General features: G+C 36.5%; 1 protein-coding gene across 1 annotated transcript in view; it reads left to right on the top strand.

Moving 5' to 3' along the window:
- The window catches only part of TMEM135 (transmembrane protein 135), a 251569-nt gene that overhangs the window by 78593 nt on the left and 151144 nt on the right, over nt 1-21832 (top strand). Inside the window, exon 5 of the mRNA XM_032360564.1 lies at nt 18799-18864. Coding sequence (XP_032216455.1) covers nt 18799-18864 — 66 coding nt within the window. The remainder of the gene's footprint in view (nt 1-18798; nt 18865-21832) is intronic.

The following is a 21832-nucleotide window of genomic DNA, read 5'->3' as shown; positions in this document are numbered from 1 at the left end:
TTCTGGCTCCTGTGGGCCCCTGTGTGGGGTTCTGCAATGGGTCGGGAGCCTGTTAAAGATTCTCTTTCCCTTGCCCTCTGCCCCTTTCCCCTATGCTCTTTCTTTCTCCCCACCCTCTCCTGCCTCTCTTTAAAAAAAAAAAGGAAAACCAACATTTGTTAGAAGAGAGTTAAAGAAGTGAAGAAAAGGGGAAGGATATTGTACAGTTCTCTAATAATTATTTATTACATATACTAAACTTGACTACTTAAAAATATTTTATGTGCTAGTTAAATAAAAGGTGAAATTTAGATATAATTAAAACAGACTCTATTATCACCATTTCATGGTTAAGAACACTCCATTGAGGGATGCCTGGGTGGCTCAGTTGGTTGTCTGCCTTCAGCTCCAGGATCCAGACCCGCTTTGGGCTCCTTGCTGATTAGAGAGCCTGCTGCTCCCTCTGCTTGCACTGTCTCTCTCTCTCTCTCTCTGACAAGTAAATAAGATCTTAAAAAAAAAAAAAGACAACTCTGTTGAATGAATGACTCAACTCTATTATGAAGTAGAAGTCTAACTCTAAACTTAATCATTTGTGTTTTTATTTGTTTGTTTGTTATCCTTTGTTTGTTTTGACTTTTGAGTCTAAGAAGATGGCACTGTGGGGGGAAAATCTCATGCTTTCTGGAAGTTTTATTATGTTCAGAGAGGAAAAGCAGACCATAACATACTACGTCATTTCGTCATGCCACACTGGATAGAACACGACAGAACATATATTTACAAAAATACACTCTTCTTTAGAGCCAGATGACTGCTATCAATTTGGAAACAAACCATCTGCTGATTGTTTAAATTCCTGGATAACTTAAGAACCCACATCTATAAACAGAAGTTAACGTTCTTCATAACCTTAAAACCACTGCTAAGGTCCATTGTCTCCATATGTAATGCATATTTCCTGTGTACTGAATGGAAAAAGATTATGACATTTATGATGTCTAAAATGATCAAGTTCATTTCATTAACATGATAGGCTAATGAGTTGTACTTCTGGCATTTAAAATTGTTATAATACAGTTCAGGACATATTTGTTCACACTGTGGTACAGCATAACCCCCAAACTAACAACAAGTAAGCTCTTACTCGACGTATTCCAAACAACTACTTATTCCTTAGCTATTGATTCTTGCATTTATCCACCATTTATTGAGTGTTCCTCAGGTGCTTGGTGCTAGAGGTTTAATGATAGGTGAAATAAAATCTACAGTCTAGTGACAATTTTAGATGAATAGATTATTAATATAAGAAGTATACAATAATGATTATTTTAAGTATAAAACTGTAATAACTATTAACTTATGTATACATTGGTGAAAGAACAGAGAATCAGAGATTACTCAAGTTTCTCACTGGGCAAATGGTGGATAGAAACACAGGTACGTGAACGCTCACCTTCAAGTGAAGACGAGATTGGTGATGTTCATTTGCTGATTGCTCGGTTTTTACATGGAGTACTAAGTACACCATTATTGGCGGCATATCTAGTTTTGTATTAAGTGCAGAGTTTTCATACCAGTTTACTCTTTTTGGTCTACTCAGTCTTCCTGTGCGTGTGACATGCAGACTCTATTAATCTTATTTGTTTTAGATTATTCATGTCTTGAATTTACTGTTGGCTGTAGTATTATTGCCACTTTATTTCTGCTTTGGTCAACTCTACTCTGTCCTCAGTTTATATAAATTTAAGATGAAATCTGTAATTAATGTATATAAATATCCTTTCAAAAAATGATTTCCATCAAGGTGGTATCCAGGTTTTTTCCTAATAATTGGTCAGAATTAAGTTGTCAATTAGTTGAGAACAGCTTTGGGGAGGAAGGCAGGTGTGCATTAAAAAAAAAACACAAACAGCTTTGTATTTAATGGACCTCACCTGTTTTAAGTAGAAAGTTTGATGAGTTTTGACAGATGTTTATAGTCATGTGACTAAAACCATAATTAAGATAGAGAATACTTCTCTGTTCCCTAAAAACTCCCTTTGCAGTTGCCTCAGTTACCTTCCCTCCAGGTCCTAGCCCCAAGCAATCACTAATCTGCTCTTTGTCACTGTAATTTTGACTTCTCTACGATTCATATAAATGGACATATGTTTTCATTTCTCTTGGGTAGATACTGAGGGATAGAATTGCTTGGTCTTATGGTGTAAGTTTATCTTTAACTTTATAGGACTCTGCCCAGCTGTTTTTTAAAGTGACTGTCCCATTTTGTATTTCTACCAGTAATGTGGGGGAGTTCCAGTAGCTCCATATTCCCACTATAACTTGGCATTGTCATTCTTTTTACTTTTAGCCATCTGGTGCATGTGTAGTGGTACCTTCTCATGGGTTTAGTTTGCATTTCCCTAAAGATTATGATGCTGAATATTTTTTTTTGTTCATTCACAAATATATCTATGTGTATGTGTGCAATATTATGTATATGTGTATATATTTTTCTTTTTGATGGAGTATCTTTTGAAATCTTTCGATCATTTTAATATTTTTTTTGGTTTTGTCTTATTTTTGAGTTGTAAGAGCTATTTATATATTCTAAATGCAAGAACTTTGTTAGGTATACATATGCACAAATTTTCTGTGAGTCTGTGGTTGCCTTTTTCATTTTCTCAGTTGAAAGGTTTCAAAGGTTTTTAATTTTGATGAAGCACATTTTACCTGTGTATCGTTGTCTGATGCTGCTTAACAAACCATTAAAAATTTAGTGAGTAAAAATGACAATAGTATTTACTTTGCATGAGTTTTCAGTTTGGGAAGGGCTCACCCAGAATAGACCCATTGCTGCTCTACTTGACTGGGGCAGCTAAGGGCTGGAGTCATCAGAAGATTCACTCACATGAATGACACGTGGGCTTGGAGTATTTGAAGAGCTGTATATTGGAATAATTAGGGCATCTCTCTCTATTTCTTTTTTTTTTTAATTTTTTTTTTAAAGATTTTGTTTATTTATTTGACAGAGAGAGATCACAAATAGGCAGAGAGGCAGGCAGAGAGAGGAGGAAGCAGGCTCCCTGCCGAGCAGAGAGCCCGATGCAGGACTCAACCCAGGACCCTGAGATCATGACCCGAGCCGAAGGCAGCGGCTTAACCCATTGAGCCACCCAGGCGCCCCCCTCTCTCTATTTCTATATAGTTTTTCTGGCATGGTGGCTTCAAGGTAGTTGGACTTCTTACATGCCGGCTCAGGGCCTCAAAGGCACATATACAAAGTGAGAACACGATACAGAAGCCATTTTGCCTTTAATGGTTTAAACTTAAAGTCAGTATCACTTCTGCCTCATTAAGTAACAGTTACAAAGGTGTTTTCAAAGGTTGCAGGTCCAAGGGGAGGGAGCAAATGAAATATGTAGGAGAGTTGACGTCATGTTTTAAGATGCACATGTGGCGTAGGATATTTGTTGGTTTGACTGTCTTTGGAAAGTACAATCTGCCATAATGAATTCTTTCTATAATGTTTTATTCTTTTTTTCCTTATGTAACTTCTTTTAGACCAAATCAAGTGTTTTAAGTTGATTTCCAGTGTTTTCTTCTAGGACTTTTATGGTTTGAGCCCCAAAATTTAAGTCTGTGTTCCATTTGGAATTAGTTTTTGTGTAAGGAGCATGGCATGGGTCAAGGCTCATAGATTTCTGTTTAGAAAGTCAGTTTTTCCATTTCTCTTTGGAAAGTTAATTGTTCCATCTCCATTGGTTGAAAAGACTACTTTTTCCCCACGTCTTCTTACTTGTTTTTTGTTTGCCACCTCTTTTTTGCTTTTTATTTCTCTTTCCTTAGATTCCTTAAATTATATATATATAAAATTTTTAAAAAGATTTTATTTATTAGAGAGAGAGAGAGAGATCACAAGTAGGCAGAGGGACAGGCGGGGCTGGGGAGGGGAGCAGGCCCCTGCTGAGCAGAGAGCCTGATGGGGGTTTGATCCCAGGACCCTGAGACGATTACCTGACCCAAAGGCAGAGGCTTAACCCACTGAGCCACCCAGGTGCCCCTAGATTATATATTTAATGTGCCATTTAAATTTATCTGTTGGCTTTTTGGATAGATTGCTATGTATTAGTTTTTAGTGGTTCCATTAGTGATTATAACGTACATGCTTAATCTTTCACCACCTACTTAGATCAGTATTTTACCGCCTTTGGTAAATTGAAGCTTTACAATCACTTAGACTTCTTTACTCTCCCCCTCTTATGTGATAATGCTCATATACATTAATCTACATATATTGGAAACCCCATCAGACAATATTGTAATTTCTTCAATGGTCATATATATTTTGAAGATCTTAAGAAATACAAGCTTTTACATTTACTCATATGTCGCCATTTCTGTTCCTTCTCTACATTCATAAAGTTTAATATTTCCTCTGGGATTATTTCTCTTCAACCTATAGAAATGTATTTAGCGTTTCCTTTAGAACAATTCTGCTGGCAACAGATTCTCTTACTGTCTTTCGTATAAGACAGTCTTTATTTTTGTTTCACTCCTAAAGGATATTTTTACTGGATATAGAATTCTGTAATGATAGGGGTTTTTTTGGTTGCAAAACTTTAAAGATGTTCTCTCATTTTCCTGGCTTCTGATGGCAAACCCATAATTATTCTAATAGTAGTTGTTTTATATAAAATAAGTATGGGTACATTTCTAGGAGGCTACTTTCAAGACTTAAAAAAAATGTGGATTTCAGCATTTTGTTTATAATATATCTAGGTATGGTTTTATTTGAGTTTATTTTTCTGTGGATTCATTGACTGACTTTCTTGAATCTGGAAATGTATGCCTTTTACCAAATTTAGGAAGTTTAGAGATACCATGTCTTCAAATATTTTCTCAGTATTAATGTTTTTCCTCTCTTTCTGAATCTTTAGTAAAACATATGACAGATCTTTTGCTATTCTCCCACAAGTGTCTGGGGGTCTATTAATTGTTTTTCAATATTTTTTTCTCTCTCTTACATAGAATGGATAAGTTTTATAGATTCACCTTTTAATTCATTGAGTCTTTCCTCTTTCTTCTCCACACTGTTGGAGAGCCTTCATTCACTGAGTTTTTAAATTTAAAATTTTTAATTTTATATATGATATTTTTAAGTTTCAGAATTTCCTTTTTTGTCTTTTTTTGGGTCTTTAATTAATTACTCTTATTAACATAATGATGTATTGTTTGCCCTAGGAGTACAGCTCTGTCAATTGTTAAGTGTGTAACTTCACATTACTCACCATATCACATACCCTCCCCAATGTCCATAACCCAACCACCCTCACCAAACCCCCCCTCCCCCAGCAACCCTCAGTTTATTTTGTGAGAATAAGAGTCTCTTCTGGTTTGTCTCCCTCCTGATCCCATCTTGTTTCATTTTTTCTTTCCCTATCACCCAAACCCCCCACTCTATCTCTCACCTTCCTCTTATCAGGGAGATCATATGATAATTGTCTTTCTCTGATTGACTTATTTCATTCAGCCTAATACCCTCTAATTCCATCCATGTCATTGCAAATGGCAAGATTTCATTTCTTTTGATGGCTGCGTAGTATTCCATTGTACATATATATCACATCTTCCTTGTCCAGTCATCTGTTGATGGACATCTAGAGTCTTTTCATAGTTTTGCTATTGTGGACATGGCTACTATAAACATTGGGATGCATGTGCCCCTTTGGATCACTCTATTTGTATCTTTAGAATAAATACCCAGTAGTGTGATTGCTGGGGCATAGGGTAGCTCTGTTTTCAACTTCTTTGAGGGACCTCCATGCTGTTTTCCAGAGAGGCTGCACTAGCTTGCATTCCCACGAAGAGTGAAGGAGGGTTCCCCTTTCTCCACCTCCTCACCAGTATCTATCGTTTCCTGACTTGTTAATTTTAGCCATTCTGACTGGTGTGAGGTGGTGTCTCATTATGGTTTTGATTTGTATTTCCCTGAGGCCAAGTGATGTGGAGCACTTTTTCATGTGTCTGTTGGCCATCTGGATGTCTTCTTTGCAGAAATGTCTCTTCATGTCCTCTGTCCATTTCTTGATTGGATTATTTGTTCTTTGGGTGTTGAGTTTGCTAAGTTCTTTATAGATTTTGGATACTAGCCCTTTATCTGATATGTCATTTGCAGATATCTTCTCCCATTCTATCAGTTGCCTTTTGGTTTTGTTGACTATTTCCTCTGCTGTGCAAAAGCTTTTAATCCTGATGAAGTTCCAATAGTTCCATTTTTGCCCTTGCTTCCCTTGCCTTGGGTGATGTTTCTAGGAAGACGTTCCTGTGGCTCAAGGTTGAAGAGGTGCCTGTGTTCTCCTCAAGAATTTTGATGGATTCCTATCTCACATTGAGGTCTTTCATCCATTTTGAGTCTGTTTTTGTGTGTTGTGTAGGGAAATGGTCCAGTTTCATTCCTCTGCATGTAGCTATCCAATTTTTCCAACACCATTTGTTGAACAGATAGTCTTTTTTCCAGTCTTTCCTGCTTTGTCAAAAATTAGTTGACCGTAGACTTGAGGATCCATTTCTGGAATCTCTGTTCTGTTCCATTGATCTATGTATCTGTTTTTGTGCCAGTACCATACTGTCTTAATGATGACAGCTTTGTAATAGAGCTTGAAGTCTGGAATTGTGATGCCACCAATTTTGACTTTCTTTTTCAACATTACTGTGATTATTTGGGGTCTTTTCTGGTTCCATATAAATTTTAGGATTATTTGTTCCATTTCTTTGAAGAAAATTGATGGTATTTTGACAGGGATTGCATTAAATGTGTAGATTAATTTAGGTAGCAGAGACATTTTCACAATATTTGTTCTTCCAATCCATGAGGATGGAACGATTTTCCGTTTCTTTGTGTCTTCCTCAACTTCTTTCATGAGTACTTTATAGTTTCTGAGTACAGGTTCTTTGCCTTTTTGGTTAGGTTTATTCCCAGGTATCTGATGGTTTTGGGTGCAATTGTAAATGGGATCGACTCCTTAATTTCTTTTCTGTCTTGTTGCTCTGTAGAAATGCAACTGATTTCTGTGCATTGATTTTATGTCCTGACACCTTACTGAATTCCTGTATGAGTTCTAGCAGTTTTGGATTGGAGGCTTTTGGGTTTTCCACATAAAGTATCATATCATCTGTAAAGAGTGAGAGTTGGACTTCGTCTTTGCTGATTCGGATGCCTTTAATTTCTTTTTGTTCTCTGACTGCTGAGGCTAGGACTTCTAGTACTATGTTGAATAGCTGTGGTGATAGTGGACATCCCTGCCGTTTTCCTGACCTTAGCGGAAAAGCTTTCAGTTTTTCCTCCATTGAGGAGGATACTCGCTGTGGGTTTTTCATAGGTGGCTTTGATGATATTGAGGTATGTACCCTCTATCCCAGCACTCTGAAGAGTTTTGATCACGAAAGGATGCTGTACTTTATCAAATGCTTTTTCAGCATCTATGGAGAGTATCCTATGGTTCTTGTTCTTTCTTTTATTAATGTATTGTATCACATTCATTGATTTGTGAATGTTGAACCAACCTTGCAGCCCTGGAATAAATCCTACTTGGTCCTGGTGAATAATCCTTTTAATGTACTGCTGGATCCTATTGGCTAGTATTTTGGTGAGAATTTTTGCATCTGTGTTCATCAAGGATATTGATCTGTAATTCTCTTTTTTGATAGGGTCACTGTCTGGTTTTGGGATCTTTGTAATGCTGGCCTCATAAAATGAGTTTGAAAGTTTTCCCTTCCATTTCATATTTATTGGCACAGTTTCAGGAGAATAGGAATGAATTCTTCTTAAAATGTTTGGTAGAGTTCCCATGGGAAGCCATCTGCCCCTGGGCTCTTGTTTGTTGGGAGATTGTTGATGACTGCTTCAATCTCCTTACTGGTTATGGGTCTGTTCAGGTTTTCTATTTCTTCCTGATTCAGTTGTGGTAGTTTATATGTCTCTAGGAATGCATCCATTTCTTCCAGATTGTCAAAATTGCTGGCTTATAGTTGCTCATAATATGTTCTTATAATTGTTTGTATTTCTTTGGTGTTGGTTGTGATCTCTCCTCTTTTATTCCTGATTTTATTTATTTGGGTCCTTTCTCTTTTCTTTTTGATAAGTCTGGCCAGGGGTTTATCAATCTTATTTATTCTTTCAAAGAACCAACTCCTAGTTTCGTTGATTTGTTCTACTGTTCTTTTGGTTTCTATTTCATTGATTTCTGCTCTCATCTTTATTATTTCTCTTCTTCTGCTGGGTTTAGGCTTTTTTTGTTGTTCTTTCTCTTTCTCCTTTAGGTGGAGGGTTAGGTTATGTACTTGAGACTTTTCTTATTTCTTGAGAAAGGCTTTTATTGCTATATACTTTCCTCTCAGGATTTCCTTCTCTGTGTCTCACATATTTTGAACAGTTGTGTTTTCATTATCATTTGTTTCCATGAATTTTTTCAATTCTTCTTTAATTTCCTAGTTCACTCATTCATTCTTTAGTAGGATGTTCCTTAGCCTCCATGTATTTGACTTCTTTCCAACTTTCCTCTTGTGATTACATTCTAGCTTCAGAACATTGTGGTCTGAAAATATGCAGGGAATGATCCTAATCTATTGGTACTGGTTGAGACCTGATTTGTGACCATTCTAGAGAATGTTCTATGTGCACTAGAGAAGAATGTGTATTCTGTTGCTTTGCGATGAATGTTCTGAATATATCTGTGATATCCATCTGGTCCAGTGTGTCATTTAAGGTCTTTATTTCCTTGTTGACCTTTTGCTTGGATGATCTGTCCATTTCAGTGAGGGGGCTGTTAAAGTCTCCTACTATTATTGTATTATTGTTGATGTGTTTCTTTGATTTTGTTATTAATTGGTTTATATAGTTGGGTGCTCCCATGTTAGGGGCATAGATATCTAAAATTGTTAGATCTTGTTGGACAGACCCTTTGAGTATGATATAGTGTCCTTCATCATCTCTCATTGTAGTCTTTGGCTTACAATCTGATTTGTCTGATAGAAGGATTGCCACCCCAGCTTTCTTTTGATGTCCATTAGCATGGTAAATTGTTTTCTACCCCCACCCTTTAAATCTGTAGGTGTCTTTGGGTCTAAAATGAGTTTCTTGTAGACAGCAATATCGAAGGGTTTTGGTTTTTTAAATCCATTCTGTTACCATGTGTCTTTTGATGGGGACATTTAGCCCATTTTATATTCAGGATAACTATTGAAAGATATGAATTTAGTGCCATTGTATTGCCTGTAAGGTGACTGTTACTGTATATTGTCTTAGTTCCTCTCTGGTCTACTACTTTTAGGCTCTCTCTTTGCTTAGAGGATGCCTTTCAATATGTCTTGTGGGGCTCGTTTTGTGTTTGCAGATTCTTTTAATTTTTTTGGTCCTGGAAGCTTTTTATATCTCCTTCTATTTTCATCGACAGCCTAGCTGGATATAGTATTCTTGGCTGCATATTTTTCTCATTTAGTGCTCTGAATATATCATGCCAGTTCTTTCTGACCTGCCAGGTCTCTGTGGATAAGTCTGCTGCCAGAGTAATAATTCTCCCATTGTAAGTTATGGACTTCTTGTCTGAGCTGCTTTCAGGATTTTCTCTTTGTCAGTATGATTTGTAAGGCTTACTATTAGATGATGGGGTGTGGACCAGTTTTTATTGATTTTGAGAGGGGGATCTTTGTGCCTCCTGTATTTTGATGCTTGTTCCCTTTGCCGTATTAGAAAAATTCTCTAGTATAATTCACTCCAGTATACCTTCTGCCCCTCTCTCTCTTTCTTCTTTTGGAATACCAATTATTCTGTCTCATCTTATGGTATCACTTATCTTTCAAATTCTCCACTTGTGGTCCAGTAGTTGTTTGTCTCTCTTTTGCTCAGCTTCTTTATTCTCCAACTTTTGGTCTTTTATATTGCTAATTCTCTCTTTTGCCTCATTTATTCTAGCAGTAAGAGCCTCCATTTTTTATTGCACCTTATCAATACCTTTTTTGATGTTAGCTTGGTTAGATTTTAGTTCTTTTATTTCTCCAGGCAGGTTTCTCTAATATCTTCCATGTCTTTTTCCAGCCCAGCTAGCACCTTGAGAATCATCATTCTGAGCTCTAGATCTGACATATTACTAATATCTGTATTGATTAGGTCCCTAGCCATCGGTGCTGCCTCTTGTTCTTTTTTTTTTTTTTTTTTTTTGTGGTGAATTTTTCCACCTTGTCATTTTATCCAGATACAAATATATGAACGAGAGAATAATATGCTAAAAGTGTGGCAAAGACCCCAGAAAAATCTACACAAAGCAAATTGGAAGAGAGCCCAAACTGGGGGGAGAAGTGAGAGGGTAAAAAGAAATTAAAAAAAAAAAAATATATATATATATAAATTAGACTGGTGAATGGAACAGAGCCACCCACTTGATTTTGGGTGTATTTTGGTCTCTTAGAAGAAAATACATCCCAGAATTTTTTTTTTTTAAAGATTTTATTTATTTATTTGACAGAGATCACAAGTAGGCAGAGAGGCAGGCAGAGAGTGAGAGAGAGGAGGAAGCAGGCTCCCCGCGGAGCAGAGAGCCCGACGTGGGGCTCGATCCCGGACCCTGGGATCATGACCCGAGCCGAAGGCAGAGGCTTTAACCCACTGAGCCACCCAGGCGCCCCTACATCCCAGAATTTTAAAGAAAGAAAAACTTATGTATATACAAAAATAAGGGTAAACACGATGAAAGGATGTACTATGACTGTAAAGATGAAAATTAAAAAAAAATTCTAAAAAAGGAATCGATAAGATTAGTTGGTTGGAAAAAGAAAGAAAGAAAGAAAAAAAAAAAAGAGGAGAGAATGTGCTCAGCTGGAGACTAGAACAAAGCCCTGTGCCAGATTTAGGGTATATTTTCATCTAGTAAAGAAATTGTATCCCAAAATATTTTAGGAAAAAAACCCAAACAAACCCATATGTATACAAAAAATACGGTTGAATGCAATGAAGGTTAGAATATGACTGTAATAATGTAGGTTTAAAAAAGTTTTTATTTTTAGAAAGTTATTGTTAAGATAACCTAGTTAAAAAAATTTTCAAAGAGCAAAGAGGAAAAGCTTAAAAAATTGGAATAAGAAAAAAATATTTTAAAAATTTAATTTAACTTTGCAAGACTAAAGGATCATGGGGTTGAATTCCATGTGTTGAATTCCATTTGTTGAATTCAGGTGTTGAATTCCAATGAATTTCATGCATTGCTTTGCCCTAGCTCTGAAGTTCCTCTGTTCTCCTTGATCGGTGAGCTTGGTCTTGGCTGGATGTTCTTGCTGACTTTCTGGGCGAGGGGCCTTTTGTAGTGATTCTCAAGTGTGTTTGCCCGAGGCGGAATTATACTGCCCTTGCCGAGTGCCAGGCTAAGAAATCTGCTTGCGTTCACTCTCGAGAGGTTTGTTTCCTGAACACTTTCCATAGAGCCCTGGAGGATGGGAATGAAAATGGCGGCCTCCCAATCTCCAGCCTGGAGGAGCCAAAAGCTTGGGGCTCCACTCCTCAGTGCATCCTGAGTGAAAAGTGGTCAATCACTCCCATCTCCCTGGTCTCTGACCGCACTCCAGGCTCACCTGGCCTGTGACTGAGTGTTTCTGTCTCTGGTGCATTGCCCTCTTTGGGGCTCTAAACCCAGCAGGTTCTTGCCATACTGCTGCTCTGGAGGAGGAAAGTCAGTCTCCCTGGATCTGCCACTTGTGGGTTCCCTGCTTGACGAGCGGTGGCTCGACTGTGCCTTGGATCATGGTTAAAGGTATCCCTGATCCGAAAGCTCACTCCTTGGCTCTGTCTCTATAGGGGCTTCCCTGCTCCAATATCTGGCACCTCTCCCGCACTCAGACAACCCTGATCTTTCTGTGACCCTGCGGGACCTGAGATCGCACTGTCCCTGCGAGGGCTCCACCCCAGCTTAGCCTCTGGAACAATATCCCTCAGTGGAGCAGACTTCTAAAAGTTCTGATTTTGTGCTCGGTTGCTCCACCGCTTCCCAGGAGCCAGCCTCTTCCCCCACGGTTTATCTTCCTGTTGCTTGGGATTCACTTCTCTGTACATCCTACCTTTCAGAAAGTGGTCGGTTTTCTGTTTCTAGAATTGCTGCTCTTCTTCTCTTTGGTCTCCTTTTGGGTTTTAGGTGTTCAGAATGGTTTGATAACTATCTAGCTGAACTCCTGCTACCTGATGTCATTTTAGTCTGCTACTCCTCTGCCATCTTGACCCCCCCCCCCCCGAATTTCCATTTTTAAAAATACATTCTATTTCTTTGCTGAGAACTTCTCTTTCCATTCATAGTAAGTGTGTGTAATTATCTCACCTCGTGGAATATAGTTAATAGGTGCTTTTTTAGACATTGTCTGGTAATTTCAATATCTGATTGTCTTTCTTTTGGGAAGTAGTCATGATTTTTTTGTTCTTTGCAAGTTGGGCACTTATAGATTGAACCTGGATGTTTTGAATATCATGTTGTAATACTCTGGGTCCTGTTACAATCCTCTGGAGAGTGTTGATTTGTTGTTGTTATTGTTGTTGTTTGATTAGGTTTGGACTGCAAATTCTGTCTCATCTTTGGTGGGTAGGAGGTCTAATGTCCACCATTCAGGCAGCAGTAGTTCTTAGTAGTTATGTGTTCATTATCTTTCCTGTGATGGGGCTTTGGGTCTGTCCTATCTGTGTGCCACTCATGGGTCATGGTAGGACTTGGCTTGTATTTTAATTGTAGTTCTGCTCTCAAAGCCTTGGCTTTGCTGCTTGGGTCTGTTCAGGGCTTACGCTGATTTGGGATGAGCCCTGTATTTGTGCCAGTTCAACCACAGATTTAGTTAGAGGGGCCTCCTTTTCTAGATCTTCCTTTATGGGATTACCCCTCTATTCTCTGCCTCACTGGGCCTCCTCTTCCTGGTCCTGGGTCCTGAAGGACAGGGTTTTTCTTGGTGGTATAGCTGCCTGCACCACTGTCATAGCGGCACATGCTGAACAGGGCCTGCTTTTGGGACAAAGTGGCTAGAGAAGAGAGTGAAAAATACAGTGGGTATTTTTCCTTTCTTCTTTGCACTAAAGGAAAGGATCCCTTTCCATATGCCTTTGGCCAGGAAAACAGCATTTCTTTTCCAGTACCAACTACCTATACTGGTGATGCTTCATCTTATAACGGGTTTGTCTTTGGGCCAGAGTCAAGAGAGAACAAAGACAGAAAATGCCATGAACAGCCAGGGATTAATTCCCTACACATTCGGTGGCTCACCTGGGCCCCCTCTTCCTTTTGTGAGAAGCAGATAGCTAATCCTGTTTTCCTATTTTTTATTTGGTGCTTTTATTATCATAAAAAGGAAAATACCTAGTGCTTGAAAACCTCAGTGTTTAAATCTTTTCTTCTATGGCTAGTGCTTAAATCTTTTTTATTCTGTGGAAGTAAATTTTGCATATGATTTCTGAAGACTTTTGATAATTTAATCTTGAAATAATGTAAGTTTTCTACTTTCTGACTATCCTGTCAAGAATTTTAGCAGAATTAAATGACCATCTGGCATAATGTGTTAATTGTGGTTGATTGTTTTATATAGTACATTTTTAATTGCTATCTGATGTGGTTTTTTAATTGCCATTGATGACTGATTTTTTAAAGATAGAATTCTGCATTTCCTTTGAGAAGTTAATAGTAAGAAAATGATCATTTATTGAGCATGCGAAAGTTTCCTTCAGTAACATACCATTATTATCTTTATTTTGCTAATGATAAAGTTGAGCTCAAAGAAGTGAAGTTGCTTGTCCAAGAGCATGTGTTTACAAATGGCAAAGCTAGAATTTGAACTCAACAATCTGTTTCTAGAACCTGCTTTTCTTAATCTTTATGCTAATTGTCATACATTGCACCAGATACTGGGAATACATAAATAAAAGATTGAATTCATGCCCTCCAGGACCTCTCTGTTTAGTTGGCAAAGCAGGACAATCAGGGGATATTCATAGAACAGTAAGTGCTGTGACTCTTTGACATAGATGTTTTGTTCTTAGATTCATAGCTGTGATTAAGGCTTATTCATATTTGGTCTTTCATTAGCCCAGTTTTTATTTTTACATTAAAAAAATCAAAATTAGTATTTCTTAAACATCGTTTCATTACGAAAGTGCTGTCCTAAGGTAGACCTTGGATTCACTATTTTGTATTTAGCTAGCCCTTTACTGAGCTTTTCACATATGTTAATACCTGTATTAACCAACACAAGAAGATGGGTTGATATTCCTGTTACCTTTTTACAGAGGAAGTCAGAGTTTAGAGAGTTTAAATGATCTGCCTCACGTTTGCCCAGGTTGTAAATAGTGAAAATAAGGTAACTAGAATTCTAGTTGCTTAATTAATAGGAAGTAAATGCCTGCTAAATACAACTTTTGTTTTTATATAAATAAACTTCAAATTAAATTAATGTACTAAAGTCTGACTGTAATATGATGCTTTAAAGCTATTACACTGCTTTTCAAGGTAAAGCATTTTAAATATAAATTTCGTTTCAATTTTACTTCGTGTTGGTTTATTGAAAGAAAAATTACTAGAATATAAGAGCATGAGTCTATTGAATTTTGGTTATCTTCACTTTAGATGCTACTCAGTATAGTACTGCTTGTGTTATAGCATTTACATTGTTCCAAAATTCTGCTTTAAATCTTTTTTATCTTTTAGTGTGACAAAAATTGTTACTTGTTTTGGTTTCTTTTTTATTATTACCAAAAGTATGTGTGTGTGTATAATATATATATATATATATATAATGTTAGAAAGGAGGGAAAGAAAAGAAAACATCCGGAGACTACTACTGTTACCAGCTCATTATAATTTCTGGATCTTTTTTTATTTGCACACATACACAGACAAATACAAGGATCCAGCTCAGAACCTTGCATTTATTACATCTAGATTTCATGTGTCCTAAGTCTCTTTTATTTAACACTCTTAAAAAAGCAGTCTCTCTTGGTAACCTATTCTAAATAAGGACCTATTGATGTTTTTCTACCCTGCCACTGACAGAAAATGTTTAATGAATGTTTTTGTAGTAGTCATTGTAGTTGTTATCAAAACTCAAGGAGAGGGAAATTTCAATGAAGAATTTGCTGGTGGTCAATTTACAAATGCTAAGAGTTAGCCCTGTATCTCATTGTTTTTGACACTTGTTAGACATTGTTTGGGTACAAGTAAATTAAAAGCAATCTCTTTAGTAGAGGTCAGAAGAATGTTGTACACTCCAGTGGTTCCCTATAGAATCAAAGGAAGCTGATCTGAATTGACAGAGTGCTGTTAGAATGAGACATCTTGAAAATGTTGGTGGGAAGAGCCGGTGAAATAAATCAATTAAGTTGGAAACAAAAGATTGAGTTTGGAATTCTTCTGCCGGAGAAAGTACAGATAAGGAATTAGATCTTCAGACTACCTCAGGTTTTTGGGACACAAAAAAGCAAATACTGTGATCTGGTTTAGAGAAGTTATTGTATAACCCAAATGCTTGCTGCCTCTGCCTGTGACCTTTTGCTTTTCAAATATATATAGTAACTAACCTGACCTAGAGGCATACTGATAATCACATCAGTAGATTAAATAAGGTTTAAAATGAAATAGGAAGATAGGAAGATCGAAAGATATAATTTAATATACATATTGTTAAGAATAGAAAAAATGCAAGTACATCATTGATGGGAAACTTTTTCCTTCAGTAACAATTTCTGTAAATAGATCTTTTAATATCTAGTTTTATATGCTTTAGTAAAGTTTATTTGTCATAGCAAAGTCATTCACTTATAATATGTTTTTTATATGGGTGTATGAATAACAACCCTTTTTCTTTGCCATCAATGACCTATTTTACCTCTCTCAGTGAATTATGAATTGCAATTATATTCATATCGGGCTGCAATCACAAAATTTAACAGCGTTTGCTCTAAAAGATTTTTTATTTTCTAACTTCATGTGTAGATATTCACCCCCCCCCCCCCGCCCCGGGTGTGTATGTGTATGTAAAGGAGTGTTCTTCTCAAGATTGCTCTTCTCATACACAATGTTAGAAAAAATTGGCTTTTATGGATAACTTACATGCTATATTTTACCAGTAAAGTTGAATGAAAAGTTGTTACTTTTTAATTCCTGCCCTGTCTAGGGTTGCTCCTTTTTCCTAAACTGCAGTCTTAGCTTTCTAATTCTGTAACTGTGTAGCTTTGTAACAACAGAGATATATGACTTTCAGCCTTAGCTGGGCTTTTAGTACTGCTTGGCAATTCCGTTCCTTTCTGCTTTGCTTTTACTTTTAGTCTCATCCCCATCTTTCTTTCTCTCAGTGTCTTTGTCATTCTCAGATTATCCTGTCCTGTGGTTTAGAGAGGGAGAGGGAAAGGGAGGGTGAAGAGCAGAGGGAAGGAGAGGGAAAGCATTTGCCTATATTTGTACCTTCTCCCTTTTAACTTGGTTGACAGATTGCTGTGTGCTCTTGATCCTGTCTTCCACAGGAATCCCCTTCTGTCGGGATCCATTTTCCTCCCTGTGTCTGAACTTCTTCTACCTGACTGACTGCTTCTACTTAGCCACTACAAACTTGTTTAAATCTCTTCTGTCCTAAAAGTATGCTGTCTTCAATTTTGTCTCAGCTCAGTTCTTTCTAGCAACAACTCATAGTCATTTCTTACCTTTATTGTCAAACTTTTTCAGAGAGTTTACATACACTGTTTGACTTTATGTCCTTTTATTCAGTCCTTGGCTTTATTCTTGGAGGCACTCCTCGATTGAAGTTGTAAAGCATTTGACCTCTTTGCAAAATTGGACACTCTTGATTTACTTAAAATCAACCTTTAAAAGTTAAAAAAAAAAGTTTTGATCAAGGATGTCTACGTAGTATAAACAGTCAAATAGCATGCTTGCTGCAGAGCTAATGGAAAGAGAGCAGTGTTCTTCCTCACCTCTTCCGATGCCTGATTTCCACCACCCAGAGGCAACTGCTTGCAACCTTTTACGCATTTCTTCTGTTATTTATTTCCTTATGTCTAAATTAACATGTTTACACTGCTATTTATGTTACGCCGGTCAGACTAAGTTCATACACACACATCAGTTTTATTCCAGTTTCTTCCAGGTTTCCAACCCTCCTACTCTTTGGATTTCTTTAGATGTGCATTCGATTTTTAAATTTAGGAATGCCTTTTTCTGTTGTTCTTTTTTCTGCGGGGTGGGGGCGGATTACTAATTCTTTAAAATATATGTTTTGTAGAGCATCCCTTGAATTTTGTCTTCTGTTAGTGAAGGTTGGAAATGAATTCCTCTTGTGCCAAGTTAAAAATCAGAAGCACGTATTGAACAGATGAATTTGCATCCTCTTTTTTTCCCCAACCATAGTCTCACAAAACCTTTTTCTTTTGGCCTCATTGGCTATCCTGCTTGCCTTCGTCCATGCCAAGCATGATCTTACCTACTGGCCTTTACATTCCTGGCTCCATCTGACTGGAATAGCTTTTTCTGGACTCAGTGTTTTTGTCACTCCGAAATTCATGTTAAAATCCTACCCCTCAGTGGGAGGTAATTCAGATTAGATGATGAGCTTTCACCAATGGGATTAGTGCCCTTAGGAGAGTAGAGAAAAAGCTTGCTCCTCTTTGCTTCCAGCGGTTCAGGAACCAGGAAATGGGTCCTTCCCAGACCCTGAATCATCAAGCTATGCCCTTATTTTCTCTTCTAAGAGTTGTATAGTTTTAGCTCTTATATTTATGCCCTTGATTTCTTTTGAGTTAATTTTTATATATGGTATAAGGTAAGGGTCCAACTTCATTCTTTTGCATGTGGATATTTTCTTTAAAAAATTGTCCTTTCCCTCACTGAATGGTTTTGGTACCCTTATTGAATGTCATTAGGTGATACATGCAAAGGTTTATTTTTGGGCTCTCTATTCTGTCCCACATTGGTTGATTACCATAACTTTGAAATAAGTTTTGAAATCAGGAAGTGTGAGTCCTTTAACTTGGCTTTTTCGAGATTGTTTTGGCTATTTGGAGTCCTTTGGGTTCTGTATGAATTTTAGGATGGATTTTTCTGTTTCTGTAGAAAAAGTCATTGGGATTTTGGTAGGATTCACATTGACCCTATAGATCATTTTTGGTGGTGTTGACTTATTGACAGCTGTCTTACAGTTCATGAAAACAGGATGCCTTTCCATTTATGTGTGTGTTCTGTAATCTCTTTTAGCAATTTGTGTAGCTGTCCATGAACAAGTCTTTTGCTTTATCAGTTAAATTTACTTAGATTTGTTCATTTCTTTTTAGGATTATTCATTGTTAGTATATAGAAAGCAAAAACTCTTTTTGGGTGTTATTTTATATATGGAATCACTGAACTACTTCATATTCTGTCAGTATTTCAGTGGCAGTCAGGTGATTTGAATGGAACTTAAATGGAAACTAAAAATCAGAAAAAAATGATAGTTTCTGAATTGAATCCAAATACTAGCTTTTTACTTAATCTTTGTTAGTCAGACTGGGGTTTAAACTTATGTAAGTGTACTGATTTGAAACTCTGTAGACATGGATGAATACCAGCAGATCAAAATAACTTTTGAAACAATTGTTTGCACTCCTTAATATTATTAAAATGTTCTGAAGATGATCTTTCTGAAGTATAATGGAGATCATGTAGCTCTTAATATGACTTATTGATACTTCTCTAGAAGTTGCTGGAAATATAATCGTAATGAACGTTTTTTACAGTTTGGGGAAATACACAGTTGAGTACAGATTATGAATGTTTATTTTTGCTTTTTTTTAATTTGCAGGCCACAGAAACACTATTTAGAATGGCAGTAGCAAGAGGAACGATCACAACGTTAAGAAATGGAGAAGTAAGATGAGAATTTTGACATAAATATTATTTATTTCATAGTCTCCTGTTTTTAAAATGTAAAGTGTGGTGAATTCTGTGATACTTTATATAACAAATTGAGAAATACATGATGTACATAATACTGAGTGAATCTGACCTACAAATCTATTTTAGTTCATTCATATTGAACCAGATCTTGGGTTGAAAGCAAATTGCTAACTCTTTAATATTTGGTTACCACTTGCTTTTACTTTTAAAAGAAGATGACAATTTACTTAATAATAACTTCTGCAAATATATATATTTTTAGTGATAATAATTCTGTACTTTTTCCTTTCTTTTTATTCTGTGTTCTACATATCTGATACTTCTTTCTTAGGATAAAATAACTTGTAAAGTTGACATTTATCACACAGAGAGAGAGAGAAACAAGAGAGAGAAGGTGGGAAATACGGAATTTAGTCTGTTTGTTTTATAGGTTAGGCTCAATTAAGATAACAGATTCTAAGTTTTCACTGTTCTAAATGTTCCTGAGAATTCTTAAAAAAAATTGCTACTACTGAAATAAATTTTTGCTCCAGAATTATTACCAGCCTGATTACCACTCTCTCTACCTTTTCTTAATTTACTTTCTCACCAAGATGTACGTAAGTTGAGGTTGAATATGATGTCATGTTGCCATGTTTTTTTCTATTCTTCTAGCAGATACTCAAGGATAAAATATAGTGTTCCTTGTTCTAAAATTAAATTCTGTGCCATTTAATGTAGTATTTATAATTCAATAACCTAAATATTTAATAGTAGAAGTGACTGAATATCTGAGGAGTTAACTGAAATTGTATTATTGTATGATTATAAGTTTTATTGATCAGTTTATCTGCTGTTAGGTGAAAATGTACAATCATTGGGGAATCATATACTCTTAAATGTTGAATTGTATATTGGCAAGGAACTTTGGTAGTAACTTGTAATACATATTTTGCCTATGAAAAAGACTTAACTGATCGCTTTGTATTGTCAACAAACGAGTATGTGGTGCCATTTTGAGAAAAAAATAATTCCCATTAATAAAGTCAAGTGTATTTGTCTGCCTAGAATATGTCAAAATGAATCTCAGAATTTAGTAATTACTATGTATTTTTTGGGGGGGTGTGGCAATGCATTTTTAAGCTTTATGTTTTGTTGCAAGAAGGTAAATGTATGCAAGACAGTTTTAAACATAATCTTTTGAGCTTATCAACACATATTGGATATGTACATATTTTATATAATGAAGAGGAAGTAGTTAAAGCAGCTGGCTTTTGATCCATTTCTCCCTCCCAGTTACCAGTTACTGGGGATTGCCAAAGGTTACTAACCTCATTAAGAGGTATTAATTTTGGACAGAGGTTTTCTTTTTTTTTTTTTTTTTTTTTAAGATTTTATTTATTTATTTATTTGAGAGAGAAAGAGAGCGAGCTTGCACACTCAAGCTGGGGGGTGGACAGAGTGAGAGGAAGAAGCTGGCTTCCTGCTGGGCAGGGAGCCCAATATAGTGCTGGATCCCAGGACACTGAGATCATGACCCCAAGTGAAGGCAGAAGCCCCAACTGAGAAAGCTACCCAGGTATCTCTTGGACAGAGTTTTTAAGCCCTCTCTGACTAAGTTTTCAAAGTGAGGTTAAAACTATTAAGTTGTACTTTTTTTTCTTTTATATTTTAAGATCTCTGAAAATGTATTGTGTCTTCTCATCAATGATACCTCATAGTAATTCTGCGATTTCTTATAAGTCTCTAATATGTTAACATTGATAAAATACAGTATTTTGTATTTTAAAAAATACAGTGACGTGGTCAGTATTCAGTAAATGGCAGTTAGGATAGGCTACAAAATAGTTTTAATTTAATCATTTGACTTGGAAAATAGAAAATCAAGACAAAACAAAGATATTATTAAATATGTGTATATACAAGTGGCATAGATTTTTGGAGCTGCTGGGCTAAGTACTATGGAAATAGATGCTATAACATGCTTCCCGCCTTTAGAGGTGTTTACTCTGGTTGAGGAAACAGTTGCATGACTACCTGGAAAAAAAATCTGGCAGAGTAGAAAATGCTTAGTCATGTTGAGTTTGGAAGTAACTAGAGTCCAGAGACCACTTGGAATGTGCTAAATTTTAGTATCAGGGCAACAAAAGAGAATTCATCTGGTAGTAGGAGAAATGCTAAAAGGTTAGCAGTTTGGGGAATTACTTAAACAGAAGCTGTAATCACCATATTTTTCATATTTGAAAATTTATGAAATGCTAAGGGGAGGAGAGGGGCAAGCAGTTTACTTATCCTAGGGTACTTAAAAAATTGTTCTAGCCTATTGCTGTTAAGCAGAGATTAAGAAGTAACTCCATGACAGTGCTATCAAGTGGGAATAATAAAGACTGGTATATCCAAATTTCGAAAAGATCAGTCTTTGAGTAAGTTACTGTCTGGTTGCACTATGACACTGACATTTGCTTGTCCACCCTTCCCTGTGTTCTGACTGTAAGCCTACGCCTAAGTCTAGTTATTGGGCATTTCTTCCTGGATGTTTTAAGAAATGTTGAGACCAGAAAACCTGCTTCCTCTCTCAGAAAATAAGAAGATTGTTTTTGAAGGCTTTGAAACTGGCTTTAAAAGTTATAGTAAATCATTGGAGGATTTAAACAAAGGGGTGACACATTATCTTTTTAAAATCTTCACTGAGGGAAATTATTATGCTCATTTTCTAGGTAAAATGAGGTTCAGAGGGTTTAAACATTTTGCCTTTGATCAAATAGCCACGAAATGGGAGAGCTAGGATTTGAGCACCAGTCTGACTCTAATGCCCAGTCATTCCACTGTACTGTATAGTCTCTGCCAATGTAATTCACTTATAGTTTTCTAATTATTCAGTTATTCTATAGCTCGACAGCTGAAAAATAGCAGAGTAGCTAAGACCTCTAAGATTATGTGATCAGCCATGATTTTTTATG

The sequence above is a fragment of the Mustela erminea genome, chromosome 9, assembly GCF_009829155.1.
Source record: "Mustela erminea isolate mMusErm1 chromosome 9, mMusErm1.Pri, whole genome shotgun sequence".
NCBI classification, from domain to species: domain Eukaryota; kingdom Metazoa; phylum Chordata; class Mammalia; order Carnivora; family Mustelidae; genus Mustela; species Mustela erminea.
The sequence above is the reverse complement of the archived record's forward strand: the minus strand, read 5'-3'. Positions and strand labels throughout refer to the sequence as shown.